This window comes from Scyliorhinus torazame, chromosome 4 (genome assembly GCF_047496885.1).
Source record: "Scyliorhinus torazame isolate Kashiwa2021f chromosome 4, sScyTor2.1, whole genome shotgun sequence".
NCBI classification, from domain to species: Eukaryota; Metazoa; Chordata; class Chondrichthyes; order Carcharhiniformes; family Scyliorhinidae; genus Scyliorhinus; species Scyliorhinus torazame.
The window spans coordinates 26584606-26604217 of record NC_092710.1 but is presented as its reverse complement, the minus strand read 5'-3'; the positions used below and the strand labels follow the sequence as shown (position 1 = coordinate 26604217).

The window sequence follows — 19612 nt, the reverse complement described above, 5'->3', positions numbered from 1 at the left end:
GAATTCTGCACTGTCAGAGGGTCAGTACTGAGCGAGTGCTGCACTGTCAGAGTGTCAGTACTGAGGGAGTGCTGCACTGTCAGAGGGTCAGTACTGAGGGAGTGCTGCACTATCAGAGGGTCAGTACTGAGGGAGTGCTGCACTATCAGAGGGTCAGTACTGAGGGAGTGCTGCACTGTCAGAGTGTCAGTACTGAGGGAGTGCTGCACTGTCAGAGGGTCAGTACTGAGGGAGTGCTGCACTGTCAGAGGGTCAGTACTGAGGGAGTGCTGCACTGTCAGAGGGTCAGTACTGAGCGAGAGCTGCACTGTCAGAGGGTCAGTACTGAGGGAGTGCTGCACTGTCAGAGGGTCAGTACTGAGGTTGTGCTGCACTGTCAGAGGGTCAGTACTGAGGGAGTGCTGCACTGTCAGAGGGTCAGTACTGAGGGAGTGCTGCACTGTCAGAGGGTCAGTACTGAGGGAATGCTGCACTGTCAGAGGGTCATAGAGTCATAGATGTTTACAGCATGGAAACAGGCCCTTCGGCCCAGCTTGTCAATGCCACCCAGTTTCTATCACTAAGCTGGTCCCACTTGCCCGCATTTGCCCATTGTCATGTGCGAGTTCCTTTCAGAAATGGGTGTTTATAAAATAGCTGGAGTGGATGTACCTTTAAGAAATGGGTGTTTATCAGTGATGTCAGAGAGTGGGCGGAGCTGGGCTGTCTGCTTTTACTTTCGCGTTGCGCTGTCTGCTACAGCGTATGTTTCAATTCCGTTTTGAGAGCTGGATAGCTGCAGTCACGGCAAGAAGGTGTATTAGTGTCTCTCTCTGCAATCTAAAGACTGTCTCCAGATCCTTTGGTGCTTTAACAATAATACCTGTTCTCAGTAGAGAAGTTAAACCTGATGTCTTTCTGTAAAAAGGTTATTTTTTTCTTGTGGATGTTGGAAGGAAAGATTAAGAGTTATTTATAGAGTACTGTATTCTTTGGGGGATTTATTGGAGTTGATTGTTGTTAAGATGTTTACCGTGGGTTTATAAAGTGTTCACTGGTTTCATAAATAAAGTGTTTTAATTTAAAAGTCCTGTAGATTTCTGCTGTCCCACACCTGTAGAGTGGGCCGTGTGCTCCCCATAACCACAATCTATTCAAAGTTGTGGGGCAGGTAAACTCCATGATACATTTCGGAGTTCTCTAATCCCTGGCCCATAACGCCCATGTCCTTCTATACCCACCCTGTCCATGTGACTGCCTAACTGTTTTTTAAGGGAACAATCATACCCACCTCTACCACCGACTGTGGCAGCTCGTTCCAGATGCCCTCTGTGTGACAAGATTTCCCCTCTGGCCTCTTTTGTATCTCTCTCCTCTCACCTTAAACCTATGCCCTCTAGTTCTAGACTCCTCTAACTTCAGGAAAAGACGTTGACTATCTACCTTATCTCTGCTCATTATGTTACAGACCTCGATAAGATCACCCCGAGGCCTCCTACGCTCCAGGGAAAAATGTCCCAGCCTATCCAGCCTCTCCTTATAGCTCAGACCATCAGGTCCTGGTAGCATCCTCGTAAATCTCTTCTGCACTCATTCGAGTTTAACAATATCCTTCCTATAATAGGGTGACCAGACCTGAACACAGTGTTCCATGTGTGGGCTTACCAATGTCTTGTACAACTTCAACAAGACGTCCCAAACTCCTGTGTTCAATATTCTGACCAATGAAACCGAGCATGCTGAATTCCTTCTTCACCGCCCTGTCCACCTGCGACTCCACCTCCAAGGAGCTATGAACCTGTACCCCTAGATCTCTTTGTTCTGTAACTCTCCCCAACTCCTCACCATTAACAGAGGAGGTCCTGCCCTGATTTGATCGACCAAAATGCATCACCTCACATTTACCCAAATTAAACTCCATCTGCCATTCGTCGGCCCACTGGCCCAATTGGTCAAGATCCTGTTGCAATCCTAGATAACCTTCTTCACTCTCCACTGTGCCACCAATCTTGGTGTCATCTGCAAACTTACTAACCATGCCTCCTACATTGGCACGGTAGCCTTGTGGACAGCATGATTGCTTCACAGCTCCAGGGTCCCGGGTTCGATTCCCGGCTTGGGTCACTGTCTGTGCGGAGTCTGCACGTCCTCCCCGTGTGTGCGTGGGTTTCCTCCGGGTGCTCCGGTTTCCTCCCACAGTCCAAAGATGTGCCGGTTCGGTGGATTGGCCACGATAAATTGCCCTTAGCGTCCAAAATTGCCCTTAGGGGTGGAGTTACTGGGTTATGGGGATAGGGTGGAGGTGTTGACTTTGGGTAGGGTGCTCTTTCCAAGAGCCGGTGCAGACTCGATGGGCCGAATGGCCTCCTTCTGCACTGTAAATTCTATGAAACTATCTATGGACCCAGCAACGATCCCTGAGGCACACCGCTGGTCACAGGCCTCCAGTTTGAAAAACCACCCGCCACAAAAACACCCTTTGGCTTCGATCGCCTATCCAATTGGCTACCTTGCCCTGGATTCTGTGAGATTTAACCTTTTGCAACAACCTAACATGCTGTACCTTATCAAAGGCCTTGCTAAAGTCCATGCAGATAACTTCGACAGCACTGCCTTCATCTACCTTCTGGGTCACCCCTTCAAAAAACTCAATCAAATTGGTGAGACGTGACTTTCCCCTGACAAAACCACGCTGACTTTCCCCAATTAGCCCTTGCCTGTCTAAATGCCTGTGGATCCTGTCCCCCAGAATACCTTCTGGCAACTTACCCGCGACAGAAGTAAGGCTCACCGGTCTGCAGTTCCCAGGCTTATCCCTACAGCCCTACTTAAACAAGGGCACGACATTTGCTCCCCTCCAATCTTCAGGCACCTCTCCTGTGGCTGACGATGATTCAAATATCTCAGCGAGGGGGCCGGCAATTTCCTCCCTCACCTCCCACAACGTCCTGGGGTACATTCCATCCGGTCCCGGGGATTTATCTATCTTGATCCGCTTTAATACCTCCTTCTCTGTAATATGTACACTCCTCAAGACATTTATTTCCCCAATTTCCCAAACATTCGTGCCTTCCTCAACAGTGAATACTGACGAGAAATATTCATTTAGGATCTCTCCCATCCCTTGTGGATCTGCGCATGGATTTCCTTGTTTATCCTTAAGAGGTCCTACCCTCTCCCTTGTCACCCTTTTATCCTTTCTGTATCTGTAAAAGCTCCTTAGATTTTCCTTTGCCTCATATGCCAAGATAAGTGTGGTGACAGAATCTTGGGGAATATTCCATTGGTGTGCTGGCCATGTTTATCTATAACCTCCTTGCTTCAATTTTCCTCGTCTCTGTATGAAGCCCATGTTGTCATTCGCCTTGATGATCAGTGTGTGCGTTGTGTGTGTTACCTGAGGCTCCGGCAGTGGTGTAAGATGGTAGCGAGCTCCTGCAGGCCCTCGGGCCCAATGCAGCAGTGGCAGAGGTTAGCCTCCTCGACGCCACCCAGGGGGGTGAGGGCGGCGGCCAGGGTGGAGCAATCCACCGGGCACAGTCTGAGAGCATTGGCCGGCTCCTTGGAGTCACCCAGGATGATTCTGCTCATCTGCAGCAGGTTGGCGTTGTGGGTCTCTGACATCAGATACATGGTGTCCAGCAGCCTCCTCTTGGCAGCGACCGACTCAATGTGCCCGAGCTGCCGGCCACCCGTCCCCGCGGAGACAATGTCCGTCTGACTGGCGCTGGGACGACCGGCTGATCCGCCAGGGGCTCCGCAGAAGCCTTCTGCTGAGGGGAGACCAACAAGATCGTCACACCGAGAACATCTCTGAACTCATACCGACAAATCTCTTCAAAGACAACTCCGACCATGACAACCCTCCCCATCTCTGTAACCTCCTCCAGCCCCTACAACTCTCACTATCTCTGTAACCTCCTCCAGCCACTACAACCCTCTCTATCTCTGTAACCTCCTCCAGTCCCGACACCCCTCCCTATCTCTGTAACCTCCTCCAGCCACTACAACCCTCCCTATCTCTGTAACCTCCTCCAGCCTCTACAACCCTCTCTATCTCTGTAACCTCCTCCTGCCCCTACAACCCTCCCTATCTCTGTAACCTCCTCCAGCCCCTACAACCCTCCCTATCTCTGTAACCTCCTCCAGCCCCTGCAACCCTCCCTATCTCTATAACCTCCTCCAGCCCCTACAACCCTCCCTATCTCTGTAACCTCCTCCAGCCCCTACACCCCTCCCTATCTCTGTAACCTCCTCCAGCCGCTACAACCCTGCCTATCTCTGTAACCTCCTCCAGTCCCTACAACCCTCTCTATCTCTGTAACCTCCTCCAGTCCCTGCAACCCTTCCTATCTCTGTAACCTCCTCCAGCCCCTACACCCTCCCTATCTCTGTAACCTCCTCCAGTCCCTACAACCCTCCCTATCTCTGTAACCTCCTCTAGACCCTACAACCCTCCCTATCTCTGTAACCTCCTCCAGCCCCTACAACCCTCCCTATCTCTGTAACTCCCTCAGCCCCTACAACCCTCCCTATCTCTGTAACCTCCTCCAGCCCCTACAACCCTCCCTATCTCTGTAACCTCCTCTAGACCCTACAACCCTCCCTATCTCTGTAACCTCCTCCAGCCCCTACAACCCTCCCTATCTCTGTAACTCCCTCAGCCCCTACAACCCTCCCTATCTCTGTAACCTCCTCCAGCCCCTACAACCCTCCCTATCTCTGTAACCTCCTCCAGCCCCTACACCCCTCCCTATCTCTGTAACCGCCTCCAGCCCCTACAGCCCTCCCTATCTCTGTAACCGCCTCCAGCCCCTACAGCCCACCCTATCTCTGTAACCGCCTCATAACGGGCGTCACCCGCGCATGCGTGGTTGTCGTCCTCTCCGAGTCCGCCCCGCAAGAAGATGGCGGACGGATCTTGCGGGGCCGCGGAAAGAAGGCGGTCCTCCTTCCGAGAGGACCGCCCGACGATCGGTGGGCACCGATCGCGGGCCACCCCACATTCCAGGTGAAGCCCGGTGCAGGATCCCCCCTCGCCCCCCCACCCCCCCCCCCCCCACCCCCCCCCCCCGCAGGCCGCCCCCCCCCCCCAGCGTTCCCGCACTGTTCCCGCTGGCAGCGACCAGGTGTAGACGCCGCCGGGGGGAACCCGCCGTTTTGGCCTGGCCGCTCGGCCCATCCGGGCCCCGAGAATAGCGGGGGTGCCGGAGAATCGCCATTTTGGGTGTCTCCGGCGATTCTCCGGACCGCGAAACTCGACCGGGCTGTTCCCGCCGCTTGGTAGAATCGCGGGAGGGCGTCGGACCGGCGTCTCCGGAAGTTTTGGCGGCCCAGGCGATCCTCCCAACCGGCGCGGGAGTGGAGAATCGCGCCCAAGGTTCTTGGGAGCTAAAGGGATTGGGGGATATGGGGAGAAGGCGGGATCGGGGTATTGAAGTCGATCAGCCATGTTTATGACGAATGGCGGAGCGGGCTCGAAGGGCTAAATGGCCGCCTCCTGCTTCTATTTTCTATGTTGCTACGTCACTGGGTCACAATGCTGGCACGCCCTCCCGAACAGCGCCGAGGGTGTCCCTGTGGGACTGTCGGGGATCACGAAGCTGGCTGACCACCAACGTCTCGAGGATCAATTCAGGACGGGCGATCCCTTCTGGCCCAGCCGGCGACGCCCACAATCCCAGATTGAATTTCAAAACAATTGCTCTCCTCAAGAGCGGATCGGGGTGAAGGGGGGGTGTTCAAAACCATGTGGTCGTACCAGGTATTGCGGTAGCTAAGAGGCTGATGACCATGGGTTAGACCCAGGAGTCTACCATTGGCTGTTGCACGTAGCTCCGCCCTGAGGGGCGGGGTATAAGAACCGGTGCCGCCCCAGCAGCCTTCACTTTCTGTATCGGAGCTGCTGGGGAAGAGTTCTAGCAGATTAAAGCCTTCAGTTATGGAATCACTTCATATTGAGAGTAATTGATCGCGCATCAAACCAGGGGGGGGCGGGGGACCTGTTTCCAGCGGCAGAAGGCTCAGTAACCACAGGGACGCAGCTTGAAGATAATTAGCAAGTCAAGCCCCACCGTCTTTTGGGCCTGCAACAAGTTGTCGGGATCGGGAGTTGTTGGCCAAAAGGATGCCAGCCTCCGGAAGGGGAGTTGGATTAATGACTGGAAGGGACTGAAACGGGGGTACTTTGGAATACTTGGGAAGGGTGAGGGTTATTCAATTACCCCTTTCAGCCGCATCCTTCAGCAGGTCCTGCAGATTCTGTTGCATGCTGGTCAATCTGGTCAGGAGGTCCGCCACGCTTTCTCCGAAGGGCTTATCCCGTTCCTTCAGCATCTTCAGGAGGCTCCTTGAAGGTTGCACCCCCTCCGCCCCTGGTTGCAAGTCCTGGAAGCACAGAGAACGACATTGAGCCTTCAGCGCAGAGGCAGACCACTCGGCCCGTCTACTGGCGTCCCTGCTCCGGGCCGAGCCTCCTCCTAGCCGCCTCCCCTCTTCATCGCACGGCCACGACATCACCTCCAGTCCAACTCTCCAACTCCAACTCCAACCAGTCCGCTATTTCACCCACCTGATAACTGTTGCAGGGCAGCCCCCGACCTCGACATTTCGGCCAGCTCAAGTTTTTCGAGAGCGGCATTTGAGAGGCCGCACCTGCATCTTACATCGATGGTGGTTCTGGGCTCGGCTTGCAAGTTCTTTGTCAAATTATTTCGCCGGGGGGGGGGGGGGGGGGGGGGGGGGGGGGGGATGTGGGCGTCGCCGTTTGGGCCGAGCTTTTGTTGACCCTCCCTAATTGGCCTTTGAACCGAGCGTCTTGCTGGGCCATTCCAGGGTGGCTGTTATTAGTCGACCGCACCCTCGCTGTGTGGGGTCTGGAGCCACGTGTAGGCCAGACCGGGGTAAGGGCGGCAGATTTCCCTCCCTGGTGAGCCAGACGGGTTTCACAACAATCGACAGTGATTTCATAGTTGATTCCAGCTTTTTATTGGTTTGGACCTGATCTTCCCCTGGCTTACCCTGGCCCTTTGGACTGCAAATTAGCACTGCTAATTCTAACCGAAAAAAATGGCACAGTTGAGGGCCGCTTCGAAGGTGTTGCCTGAGGAACCTTAGTGACATTGCTGTCAGTGATCCAAACTCAGCATTGTCATAAAACGCCAACCCACAATAATAATAATCATAATAAATTAGTAATTAGTTATTAATAATTAATAACAATAGTTAATAACGTGGGTAGCATGGTAGCATATTGGTTAGCACCGTTGCTTCACAGCGGCGGGGTCCTGGGTTCGATTCCCCGGCTTGGGTCACTGTCTGTGCGGAGTCTGCGCGTCCTCCCCGTGTGTGCGCGGGTTTCCTCCGGGTGCTCCGGTTTCCTCCCACAGTCCAAAGGTGTGCGGGTTAACGGGATTGGCCCGTGCTAAATTGCCCTTAGCGTCCAAAAAGGTTGGGTGGGGTTTCTGGGTGACGGGGATGGGGCTTAAGTCTGACAAATGTGATATAAAATAGTTACTTCAAATATATTAGTTACAGTAATGTAGATGGAGGCCGGTCTAATTCATGTTAGTTCACAGACAAAGCTTTTCAGAGAGCACGGCAAGGAAGGGGGTGGGGTGTCGAGTGTATGAGGAGAAAAGGATGCTGGGTAATAAGAGGCCAGGGGAAGGAATGAGAAGTGAGCCAATTAGGATGTATGGCCAGGTCAGGAGGGGTATAGGGTGACCTATGGGGATCGTGTAAGTGAAACTTGATGCCATTTGAATGGATTTGTAAAGATTTCTTTGTTTCCAACAGCACTAGGAGACCTAGGAGACTGCTTGTGTTCTGGGTTTTTGTGAAGCGAGTCAGACTTGCAAGTCGAATAAAAATAACTAATGCTATGCCTACAAATCCATCTCGCGTTTTATTGAGGCCAGACTGACGGGTAAAGAAAGTTATGTTTTGTCAAGTAGGGTGCTCTTTCCAAGGGCCGGTGCAGACTCGATGGGCCGAATGGCCTCCTTCTGCTCTGTATGTTCTATGTTCTTTACAAGGCATTAGTTAGACCACAACTGGAAAACTGTGAACAGTTTTGTTCCCCTTGTCGATGGAAAGATATATTCGCATTGCAGGCAGTCCAGAGAAGTTTCACTGAGTTGATCCCGGATAGGGAGGGATTTCCTTATGAGTGGAGGTTGAGTAGGTTGGGCCTGTCCTCATTGGAGTTTGGAACAATGAGGGGCAACCTTATTGAGACAGATAGGATTGCCAGGGGGCTTGACAGGGGAGATTCTGAGAGGATGTTTCCCGGTGCGGGAGAGTCTGGGAGCAGAGGGCAGAATCTCAGAGTGAGGGGAGATTCTGAGAGGATGTTTCCCCGTGCGGGAGAGTCTGGGACCAGAGGGCAGAATCTCAGAGTGAGGGGAGATTCTGAGAGGATGTTTCCCCGTGTGGGAGAGTCTGGGGTCAGAGGGCAGAATCTCAGAGTGAGGGGAGATTCTGAGAGGATGTTTCCCCGTGTGGGAGAGTCTGGGAGCAGAGGACAGAATCTCAGAGTGAGGGGAGATTCTGAGAGGATGTTTCCCCGTGTGGGAGAGTCTGGGACCAGAGGACAGAATCTCAGAGTGAGGGGAGATTCTGAGAGGATGTTTCCCCGTGTGGGAGTCTGGGACCAGAGGACAGAATCACAGAGTGAGGGGAGATTCTGAGAGGATGTTTCCCCGTGTGGGAGAGTCTGGGACCAGAGGACAGAATCTCAGAGTGAGGGGAGATTCTGAGAGGGTGTTTCCCCGTGTGGGAGAGTCTGGGACCAGAGGGCGGAATCTCAGAGTGAGGGGAGATTCTGAGAGGATGTTTCCCCCGTGTGGGAGAGTCTGGGAGCAGAGGACAGATTCTCAGAGCGGACGGAGATTCTGAGAGGATGTTTCCCCGTGAGGGAGAGTCTGGGTGAGGGGAGATTCTGAGAGGATGTTTTCCCGTGTGGGAGAGTCTGGGCCCAGAGGACAGAATCTCAGGGTGAGGGGAGATTCTGAGAGGATGTTTCCCCGTGTGGGAGAGTCTGGGCCCAGAGGACAGAATCTCAGAGTGAGGGGAGATTCTGAGAGGATGTTTCCCCGTGTGGGAGAGTCGGGGACCAGAGGGCAGAATCTCAGAGTGAGGGGAGATTCTGAGAGGATGTTTCCCCGTGTGGGAGAGTCTGGGAGCAGAGGACAGAATCTCAGAGTGAGGGGAGATTCTGAGAGGATGTTTCCCCGTGTGGGAGAGTCTGGGAGCAGAGGACAGAATCTCAGAGTGAGGGGAGATTCTGAGAGGATGTTTCCCCGTGTGGGAGAGTCTGGGAGCAGAGGACAGAATCTCAGAGTGAGGGGAGATTCTGAGAGGATGTTTCCCCGTGTGGGAGAGTCTGGGAGAGGAGGACAGAATCTCAGAGTGAGGGGAGATTCTGAGAGGATGTTTCCCCGTGTGGGAGAGTCTGGGCCTAGAGGACAGAATCTCAGAGTGAGGGGAGATTCTGAGAGGATGTTTCCCCGTGTGGGAGAGTCTGGGTGAGGGGAGATTCTGAGAGGATGTTACCCCGTGTGGGAGAGTCTGGGAGCGGAGGACAGAATTTCAGAGTGAGGGGACACCTATTTCAGACAGAGATGAAGAGGAATATCTTCTCTCAGAGGGAGTGAGTGTGGAATTCTTTACCACAGAGAGCTGTAGGGGCTGGGCCGTTCAGTATGTTCAAGGCTGAGAGAGAGACAGATTGTTAATCAATGAGGGGATCGAGGGTTATGGAGGGGAAAGTGGATTGAGGATTATCACATCAGATCAGTCATGATCCCATTGAATGGCGGAGCAGACGCGATGGGCCGAATGGCCTGTTTCTGCTCCTAAGTCTTCTGGTTTCATGCACTGCATACATGCATTGTTTAAATTCAGCATGGGAGACTGTGCAGATGATCCCCGTCCAGAATGTTAGGTATTTGAATGTATCGATGCTCACTGTCCCAGGCCTGAGCACTGCTTACCTCCTGCTCCTGTCTGTAGAGTAATGCCTCCTCCAGCGGGGCACAGGTCAGTCGCTCCACAAAACCGTCCATGGCCAGCAGGAGGCGCTGGCAGTAGAACCTGCTCACTCTGTACAGGTGCGTGTCGGAGGACCACTCGTCAGTCCCTGTCACCTCGGCGATCAGGTCTGTGGGGGGGGGGGGAGATAAGCAGAAGAGTACAGTACAAAGCAGCCGGTGGTGGGGGGGGGGGGGGGGAGTGAGTGGGGGGGGGGTACAGACAGGCCATACTCGCGACCCTTCAGAGCAGGGTCAGGACCCAGGCAGCACTTGGAGTGGGAAGCGAGAGTCCACTTTGCTTGACGGAGACACAAGGCTTTTGTCACGTTTAAGTCTTTTTGCTGCCGGTTGAGATTCTTTAGATCAAGGACTCCAAATTTCCTCTGATTGCTTCCAATCTGACGGGCCTAAGGATAACTTGCATTTATATAGTGACTGTCATAACCTCAGGACAAACCAGTGTATTTCCGAGGCAGCGAGTGAGTATCGCGGGAAAGTTGCACCCAAATTGCACGCAGGGAGATCGGAAACGCTGCAACGTGATAAACGAGAGGGTATTCAGTTTTCATTTATCCAACTTGCTTCAACGTACCAACTGGTCAGGGCCCCAGGGGTAACTCACCTGGAATATTTCCCAATGAGGCCTTCATTTCTCAGAGGACGGACAAGGCCTCAATTTAACACCCGATGTCGGGATTCACCGGCATCGCGGGTGGCAGGATTCTCTGCTCTTGCAGACAGCACAGACATTCCCGTGAGTTTTCCAAAGGCAGAGGGTGGTTTCCATGGGAAAGACCATCGGCAAGCGGCAGGGGTGCTGACTCCCGCCTCCAGAGAACGGCGCGGCCAAATTCTCCGTTCTCACTACCAGCTGGAGCAGACCGGACCCGCAACGGGGAATCCAGGCCAATCTCGACTGAGGAATCTATGACAGTGCAGCACTCCCTCAGTACTGACCCTCTGACAGTGCGGCACTCCCTCAGTACTGACCCTCTGACAGGGCGGCACTCCCTCAGTACTGACCCTCTGACAGTGCAGCACTCCCTCAGTACTGACCCTCTGACAGTGCAGCACTCCCTCAGTACTGACCCTCTGACAGTGCGGCACTCCCTCAGTACTGACCCTCTGACAGTGCAGCACTCCCTCAGTACTGACCCTCTGACAGTGCAGCACTCCCTCAGTACTGACCCTCTGACAGTGCAGCACTCCCTCAGGACTGACCCTCTGACAGTGCAGCACTCCCTCAGTACTGACCCTCTGACAGTGCGGCTCTCCCTCAGTACTGACCCTCTGACAGTGCGGCTCTCCCGCAGTACTGACCCTCTGACAGTGCAGCACTCCCTCAGTACTGATCCTGTGACAGTGCGACACTCCCTCAGTACTGACCCTCTGACAGTGCAGCACTCCCTCAGTACTGACCCTCTGACAGTGCAGCACTCCCTCAGTACTGATGCTCTGATAGTGCAGCTCTCACTCAGTACTGACCCTCTGACAGTGCGGCACTCCCTCAGTACTGACCCTGTGACAGTGCGACACTCCCTCAGTTCTGACCCTCTGACAGTGCAGCACTCCCTCAGTACTGATCCTCTGAGAGTGCAGCATTCCCTCAGTACTGACCCTGTGACAGTGCAACACTCCCTCAGTACTGACCCTCTGACAGTGCGACACTCCCTCAGTACTAACCCTCTGACAGTGCAGCACTCCCTCAGTACTGACCCTCTGACAGTGCAGCATTCCCTCAGTACTGACCCGCGGACAGTGCGGCACTCCCTCAGTACTGACCCTCTGACAGTGCAGCACTCCCTCAGTACTGACCCTCTGACAGTGCAGCACTCCCTCAGTACTGATCCTCTGAGAGTGCAGCATTCCCTCAGTACTGACCCTGTGACAGTGCAACACTCCCTCAGTACTGATCCTCTGACAGTGCGACACTCCCTCAGTACTGACCCTCTGACAGTGCAGCACTCCCTCAGTACTGACCCGCTGACAGTGCAGCACTCCCTCAGTCCTGACCCTCTGACAGTGCAGCTCTCCCTCAGTACTGACCCTCTGACAGTGCAGCGCTCCCTCAGCACTGACCCTCTGACAGTGCAGCACTCCCTCAGTACTGACCCTCTGACAGTGCGGCTCACCCTCAGTACTGACCCTCTTACAGTGCAGCACTCCCTCAGTACTGACCCTGTGACAGTGCAGCACTCCCTCAGTACTGACCCTCTGACAGTGCAGCACTCCCTCAGTACTGACCCTCTGACAGTGCAGCACTCCCTCAGTACTGACCTTCTGACAGTGCAGCACTCCCTCAGTACTGACCTTCTGACAGTGCAGCACTGCCTCAGTACTGACCCTCTGACAGTGCAGCTCTCCCTCAGTACAGACCCTCTGACAGTGCAGCACTCCCTCAGTACTGACCCTCTGTCAGTGCAGCACTCCCTCAGAACTGACCCTCTGACAGTGCAGCTCTCATTCAGTACAGACCCTCTGACAGTGCAGCACTCCCTCAGTACTGACCCTCTGACAGTGCAGCACTTCCTCAGTACTGAAACTCTGGCAGTGCAGCACTCCCTCAGTACTGACCCTCTGACAGTGCGGCTCTCCCTCAGTACTGCCGCTCTGATAGTGCAGCACTCCCTCAGAACTGACCCTCTGTCAGTGCAGCACTCCCTCAGAACTGACCCTCTGACAGTGCAGCTCTCATTCAGTACAGACCCTCTGACAGTGCAGCACTCCCTCAGTACTGACCCTCTGACAGTGCAGCACTTCCTCAGAACTGACCCTCTGACAGTGCAGCACTTCCTCAGTACTGACCTTCTGACAGTGCAGCACTCCCTCAGTACTGACCCTCTGACAGTGCGGCTCTCGCTCAGTACTGACGCTCTAATACTGCAGCTCTCACTCAGTACTGACCCTCTGACAGTGCGGCACTCCCTCAGTACTGACCCTATGACAGTGCGACACTCCCTCAGTACTGACCCTCTGACAGTGCAGCACTCCCTCAGTACTGATCCTCTGACAGTGCGACACTCCCTTAGTACTAACCCTCTGACAGTGCAGCACTCCCTCAGTACTGACCCGCTGACAGTGCGGCACTCCCTCAGTACTGACCCTGTGACAGTGCGACACTCCCTCAGTACTGACCCTCTGACAGTGCAGCACTCCCTCAGTACTGATCCTCTGACAGTGCGACACTCCCTCAGTACTGACGCTCTGACAGTGCAGCACTCCCTCAGTACTGACCCGCTGACAGTGCAGCACTCCCTCAGTACTGACCCTCTGACAGTGCGGCTCTCCCTCAGTACTGACGCGCTGACAGTGCACCACTCCCTCAGTACTGACCCTCTGACAGTGCAGCACTCCCTCAGTACTGACCCTCTGACAGTGCGGCTCTCCCTCAGTACTGACCCTCTGACAGGGCAGCACTCCCTCAGCACTGACCCTCTGACAGTGAAGCGCTCCCTCAGTACTGACCCTCTGACAGTGCAGCACTCCGTCAGTACTGACCCTCTTACAGTGCAGCACTCCCTCAGTACTTACCCTGTGACAGTGCAGCACTCCCTCAGTACTGACCCTCTGACAGTGCAGAACTCCCTCAGTACTGACCTTCTGACAGTACAGCACTCCCTCAGTACTGACCTTCTGACAGTGCAGCACTCCCTCAGTACTGACCCTCTGACAGTGCAGCTCTCCCTCAGTACAGACCCTCTGACAGTGCAGCACTCCCTCAGAACTGACACTCTGACAGTGCAGCACTCCCTCAGTACAGACCCTCTGACAGTGCAGCACTTCCTCAGTACTGACCTTCTGGCAGTGCAGCACTCCCTCAGTACTGACCTTCTGACAGTGCAGCACTCCCTCAGTACTGACCCCCTGACAGTCTAGCTCTCCCTCAGTACTGACCCTCTGACAGTGCAGCACTCGTTCAGCCCTGACCCTCTGACAGTGCAGCACTCCCTCAGTACTGACCCACTGACAGTGCAGCACTCCCTCAGTACTGACCCTCTGACAGTGCAGTACTCCCTCAGTACTGACCCTCTGACAGTGCAGCACTCCCTCAGTACTGACCCCCTGACAGTCTAGCTCTCCCTCAGTACTGACCCTCTGACAGTGCAGCACTCGTTCAGCCCTGACCCTCTGACAGTGGAGCACTCCCTCAGTACTGACCCCCTGACAGTCTAGCTCTCCCTCAGTACTGACCCTCTGACAGTGCAGCACTCGTTCAGCCCTGACCCTCTGACAGTGGAGCACTCCCTCAGTACTGATCCTCTGACAGTGCAGCACTCCCTCAGTACTGACCTTCTGTCAGTGCAGCACTCCCTCAGAACTGACCCTCTGACAGTGCAGCTCTCATTCAGTACAGACCCTCTGACAGAGCAGCACTCCCTCAGTACTGGCCTTCTGACAGTGCAGCACACCCTCAGTGCTGACCTTCTGACAGTGCAGCACCCCCTCAGTACTGACCCTCTGACAGTGCAACACTCCCTCAGTACTGACCCTGTGACAGTGCAGCGCTCCCTCAGTACTGACCCTCTGACAGTGCGGCATTCCCTCAGTACTGACCCTGTGACAGTGCAGCACTCCCTCAGTACTGACCCTGTGACAGTGCAGCACTCCCTCAGTACTGACCCTCTGACAGTGCAGCATTCCCTCAGTACTTACCCTCTGACATGGCAGCGCTCCATCAATACTGACCCTCTGACAGAGCAGCACTCCCTCAGTACTGACCCTCTGACAATGCAGCACTCCCTCAGTACTGACCCTCTGACAGTGAAGCTCTCCCTCAGTACTGACCCTCTGACAGTGCAGCACTCCCTCAGTACTGACCCTCTGACAGTGAAGCTCTCCCTCAGTACTCACCCTCTGACAGTGCAGCACTCCCTCAGTACTGACCCTCTGACAGTGCAGCACTCCCTCAGTACTGACCCTTTGACAGTGCAGCACTCCCTCAGTACTGACCCACTGACAGTGCAGCACTCACTCAGTACTGACGCTCTGACAGTGCAGCACTCCCTCAGTACTGACTCTGTGACAGTGCAGCGCTCCCTCAGTACTGACCCTCTGACAGTGCAGCTCTCCCTCAGTACTGAACCTCTGACAGTGCGGCACTCCCTCAGTACTGACCCTCTGACAGTGCAGCACTCCCTCAGTACTGAACCTCTGACAGTGCAGCACTCCCTCAGTAATGACCCTCTGACAGTGCAGCACTCCCTCAGTACTGACTCTGTGACAGTGCAGCGCTCCCTCAGTACTGACCCTCTGACAGTACAGCAGTTCCTCAGTACTGACCCTCTGACAGTGCAGCACTCCCTCAGTACTGACCCTCTGACAGTGCTGGACTCCCTCAATACTGACCCTCTGACAGTGCAGCACTCCCTCAGTACTGACCCTCTGACAATGCAGCACTCCCTCAGTACTGATCTTCTGACAGTGCAGCCCTCCCTCAGTGCTGACCCTCCGACAGTGCAGCATTCCGTCAGTGCGGACCCTCTGACAGTGCAGCACTCCCTCAGAACTGACCCTCTGACAGTGCAGCACACCCTCAGTACTGACCCTCTGACAGTGCAGCACTCCCTCAGTACTGACCCTCTGACAGTGCAGCACTCCCTCAATTCTGACCCTCTGACAGTGCAGCACTCGCTTAGTACTGACCCTCTGACAGTGCAGCACTCCCTCAATTCTGACCCTCTGACAGTGCAGCACTCGCTTAGTACTGACCCTCTGACAGTGCAGCACTCCCTCAATTCTGACCCTCTGACAGTGCAGCACTCCCTCAGTACTGACCCTCTGACAGTGCAGCTCTCCCTCAGTACTGACCCTCTCGCAGTGCAGCTCTCCCTCAGTACTTACCTTCTGACAGTGCAGCACTCCCTCAGTACTGACCCTCTGACAGTGCAGCACCCCCTCAGTACTGACCCTCTTGACAGTGCAGCACTCCCTCAGTACTGACCCTGTGACAGTGCAGCGCTCCCTCAGTACTGACCCTCTGACAGTGCGGCATTCCCTCAGTACTGACCCTCTGACAGTGCAGCACTCCCTCAGTACTGACCCTGTGACAGTGCAGCACTCCCTCAGTACTGACCCTCTGACAGTGCGGCATTCCCTCAGTACTTACCCTCTGACATGGCAGCGCTCCATCAGTACTGACCCTCTGACAGTGCAGCAATCCCTCAGTACTGACCCTCTGACAGTGAAGCTCTCCCTCAGTACTGACCCTCTGACAATGCAGCACTCCCTCAGTACTGACCCTCTGACAGTGAAGCTCTGCCTCAGTACTGACCCTCTGACAGTGCAGCACTCCCTCAGTACTGACCCTCTGACAGTGCAGCACTCCCTCAGTACTGACCCTCTGACAGTGCAGCACTCCCTCAGTACTGACCCTTTGACAGTGCAGCACTCCCTCAGTACTGACCCTCTGACAGTGCAGCTCTCCCTCAGTACTGACCCTCTGACAGTGCGGCACTCCCTCAGTACTGACCCTCTGACAGTGCAGCACTCCCTCAGTACTGACCCTCTGACAGTGCAACACTCCCTCAGTACTGACCCTGTGACAGTGCAGCGCTCCCTCAGTACTGACCCTCTGACAGTGCGGCATTCCCTCAGTACTGACCCTCTGACAGTGCAGCACTCCCTCAGTACTGACCCTGTGACAGTGCAGCACTCCCTCAGTACTGACCCTCTGACAGTGCAGCATTCCCTCAGTACTTACCCTCTGACATGGCAGCGCTCCATCAATACTGACCCTCTGACAGAGCAGCACTCCCTCAGTACTGACCCTCTGACAATGCAGCACTCCCTCAGTACTGACCCTCTGACAGTGAAGCTCTCCCTCAGTACTGACCCTCTGACAGTGCAGCACTCCCTCAGTACTGACCCTCTGACAGTGAAGCTCTTCCTCAGTACTCACCCTCTGACAGTGCAGCACTCCCTCAGTACTGACCCTCTGACAGTGCAGCACTCCCTCAGTACTGACCCTTTGACAGTGCAGCACTCCCTCAGTACTGACCCACTGACAGTGCAGCACTCACTCAGTACTGACGCTCTGACAGTGCAGCACTCCCTCAGTACTGACTCTGTGACAGTGCAGCGCTCCCTCAGTACTGACCCTCTGACAGTGCAGCTCTCCCTCAGTACTGATCCTCTGACAGTGCGGCACTCCCTCAGTACTGACCCTCTGACAGTGCAGCACTCCCTCAGTACTGAACCTCTGACAGTGCAGCACTCCCTCAGTAATGACCCTCTGACAGTGCAGCACTCCCTCAGTACTGACCCTGTGACAGTGCAGCGCTCCCTCAGTACTGACCCTCTGACAGTGCAGCCCTCCCTCAGTACTGACCCTCCGACAGTGCAGCATTCCGTCAGTGCGGACCCTCTGACAGTGCAGCACTCCCTCAGAACTGACCCTCTGACAGTGCAGCACACCCTCAGTACTGACCCTCTGACAGTGCAGCACTCCCTCAGTACTGACCCTCTGACAGTGCAGCACTCCCTCAATTCTGACCCTCTGACAGTGCAGCAATCGCTTAGTACTGACCCTCTGACAGCGCAGCACTCCCTCAATTCTGACCCTCTGAAAGTGCAGCACTCGCTTAGTACTGACCCTCTGACAGTGCAGCACTCCCTCAATTCTGACCCTCTGACAGTGCAGCACTCCCTCAGTACTGACCCTCTGACAGTGCAGCTCTCCCTCAGTACTGACCCTCTCGCAGTGCAGCTCTCCCTCAGTACTTACCTTCTGACAGTGCAGCCCTCCCTCAGTACTGACCCTCTGACAGTGCAGCACCCCCTCAGTACTGACCCTCTGACAGTGCAGCACTCCCTCAGTACTGACCCTGTGACAGTGCAGCGCTCCCTCAGTACTGACCCTCTGACAGTGCGGCATTCCCTCAGTACTGACCCTCTGACAGTGCAGCACTCCCTCAGTACTGACCCTGTGACAGTGCAGCACTCCCTCAGTACTGACCCTCTGACAGTGCAGCACTCCCTCAGTACTGACCCTCTGACATGGCAGCGCTCCATCAGTACTGACCCTCTGACAGTGCAGCACTCCCTCAGTACTGACCCTCTGACAGTGAAGCTCTCCCTCAGTACTGACCCTCTGACAATGCAGCACTCCCTCAGTACTGACCCTCTGACAGTGAAGCTCTCCCTCAGTACTGACCCTCTGACAGTGCAGCACTCACTCAGTACTGACCCTCTGACAGTGAAGCTCTCCCTCAGTACTGACCCTCTGACAGTGCAGCACTCCCTCAGTACTGACCCTCTGACAGTGCAGCACTCCCTCAGTACTGACCCTTTGACAGTGCAGCACTCCCTCAGTACTGACCCTCTGACAGTGCGGCACTCCCTCAGTACTGACCCTCTGACAGTGCAGCACTCCCTCAGTAATGACCCTCTGACAGTGCAGCACTCCCTCAGTACTGACCCTGTGACAGTGCAGCGCTCCCTCAGTACTGACCCTCTGACAGTGCAGCCCTCCCTCAGTACTGACCCTCCGACAGTGCAGCATTCCGTCAGTGCGGACCCTCTGACAGTGCAGCACTCCCTCAGAACTGACCCTCTGACAGTGCAGCACACCCTCAGTACTGACCCTCTGACAGTGCAGCACTCCCTCAGTACTGACCCTCTGACAGTGCAGCACTCCCTCAATTCTGACCCTCTGACAGTGCAGCAATCGCTTAGTACTGACCCTCTGACAGCGCAGCACTCCCTCAATTCTGACCCTCTGAAAGTGCAGCACTCGCTTAGTACTGACCCTCTGACAGTGCAGCACTCCCTCAATTCTGACCCTCTGACAGTGCAGCACTCCCTCAGTACTGACCCTCTGACAGTGCAGCTCTCCCTCAGTACTGACCCTCTCGCAGTGCAGCTCTCCCTCAGTACTTACCTTCTGACAGTGCAGCCCTCCCTCAGTACTGACCCTCTGACAGTGCAGCACCCCCTCAGTACTGACCCTCTGACAGTGCAGCACTCCCTCAGTACTGACCCTGTGACAGTGCAGCGCTCCCTCAGTACTGACCCTCTGACAGTGCGGCATTCCCTCAGTACTGACCCTCTGACAGTGCAGCACTCCCTCAGTACTGACCCTGTGACAGTGCAGCACTCCCTCAGTACTGACCCTCTGACAGTGCAGCACTCCCTCAGTACTGACCCTCTGACATGGCAGCGCTCCATCAGTACTGACCCTCTGACAGTGCAGCACTCCCTCAGTACTGACCCTCTGACAGTGAAGCTCTCCCTCAGTACTGACCCTCTGACAATGCAGCACTCCCTCAGTACTGACCCTCTGACAGTGAAGCTCTCCCTCAGTACTGACCCTCTGACAGTGCAGCACTCACTCAGTACTGACCCTCTGACAGTGAAGCTCTCCCTCAGTACTGACCCTCTGACAGTGCAGCACTCCCTCAGTACTGACCCTCTGACAGTGCAGCACTCCCTCAGTACTGACCCTTTGACAGTGCAGCACTCCCTCAGTACTGACCCTCTGACAGTGCGGCACTCCCTCAGTACTGACCCTCTGACAGTGCAGCACTCCCTCAGTACTGAACCTCTGACAGTGCAGCACTCCCTCAGTACTGACCCTCTGACAGTGCAGCACTCCCTGAGTA

The 19612-nt window shown here is 55.0% G+C and overlaps 1 protein-coding gene across 2 annotated transcripts in view; it reads right to left on the bottom strand.

Moving 5' to 3' along the window:
* Positions 1-19612, bottom strand: part of LOC140410157 (ribonuclease inhibitor-like) — a 145584-nt gene that overhangs the window by 58110 nt on the left and 67862 nt on the right. Inside the window, exons 3-5 of one of the 2 annotated variants that reach the window (XM_072498117.1) lie at positions 9975-10141; positions 6204-6366; positions 3377-3752 (exon numbers count right to left, since the gene is read on the bottom strand). In XM_072498117.1, the coding sequence (XP_072354218.1) occupies positions 3377-3752; positions 6204-6366; positions 9975-10141 (706 nt within the window). The remainder of the gene's footprint in view (positions 1-3376; positions 3753-6203; positions 6367-9974; positions 10142-19612) is intronic. The other variant, XM_072498119.1, reaches the window with a different exon arrangement.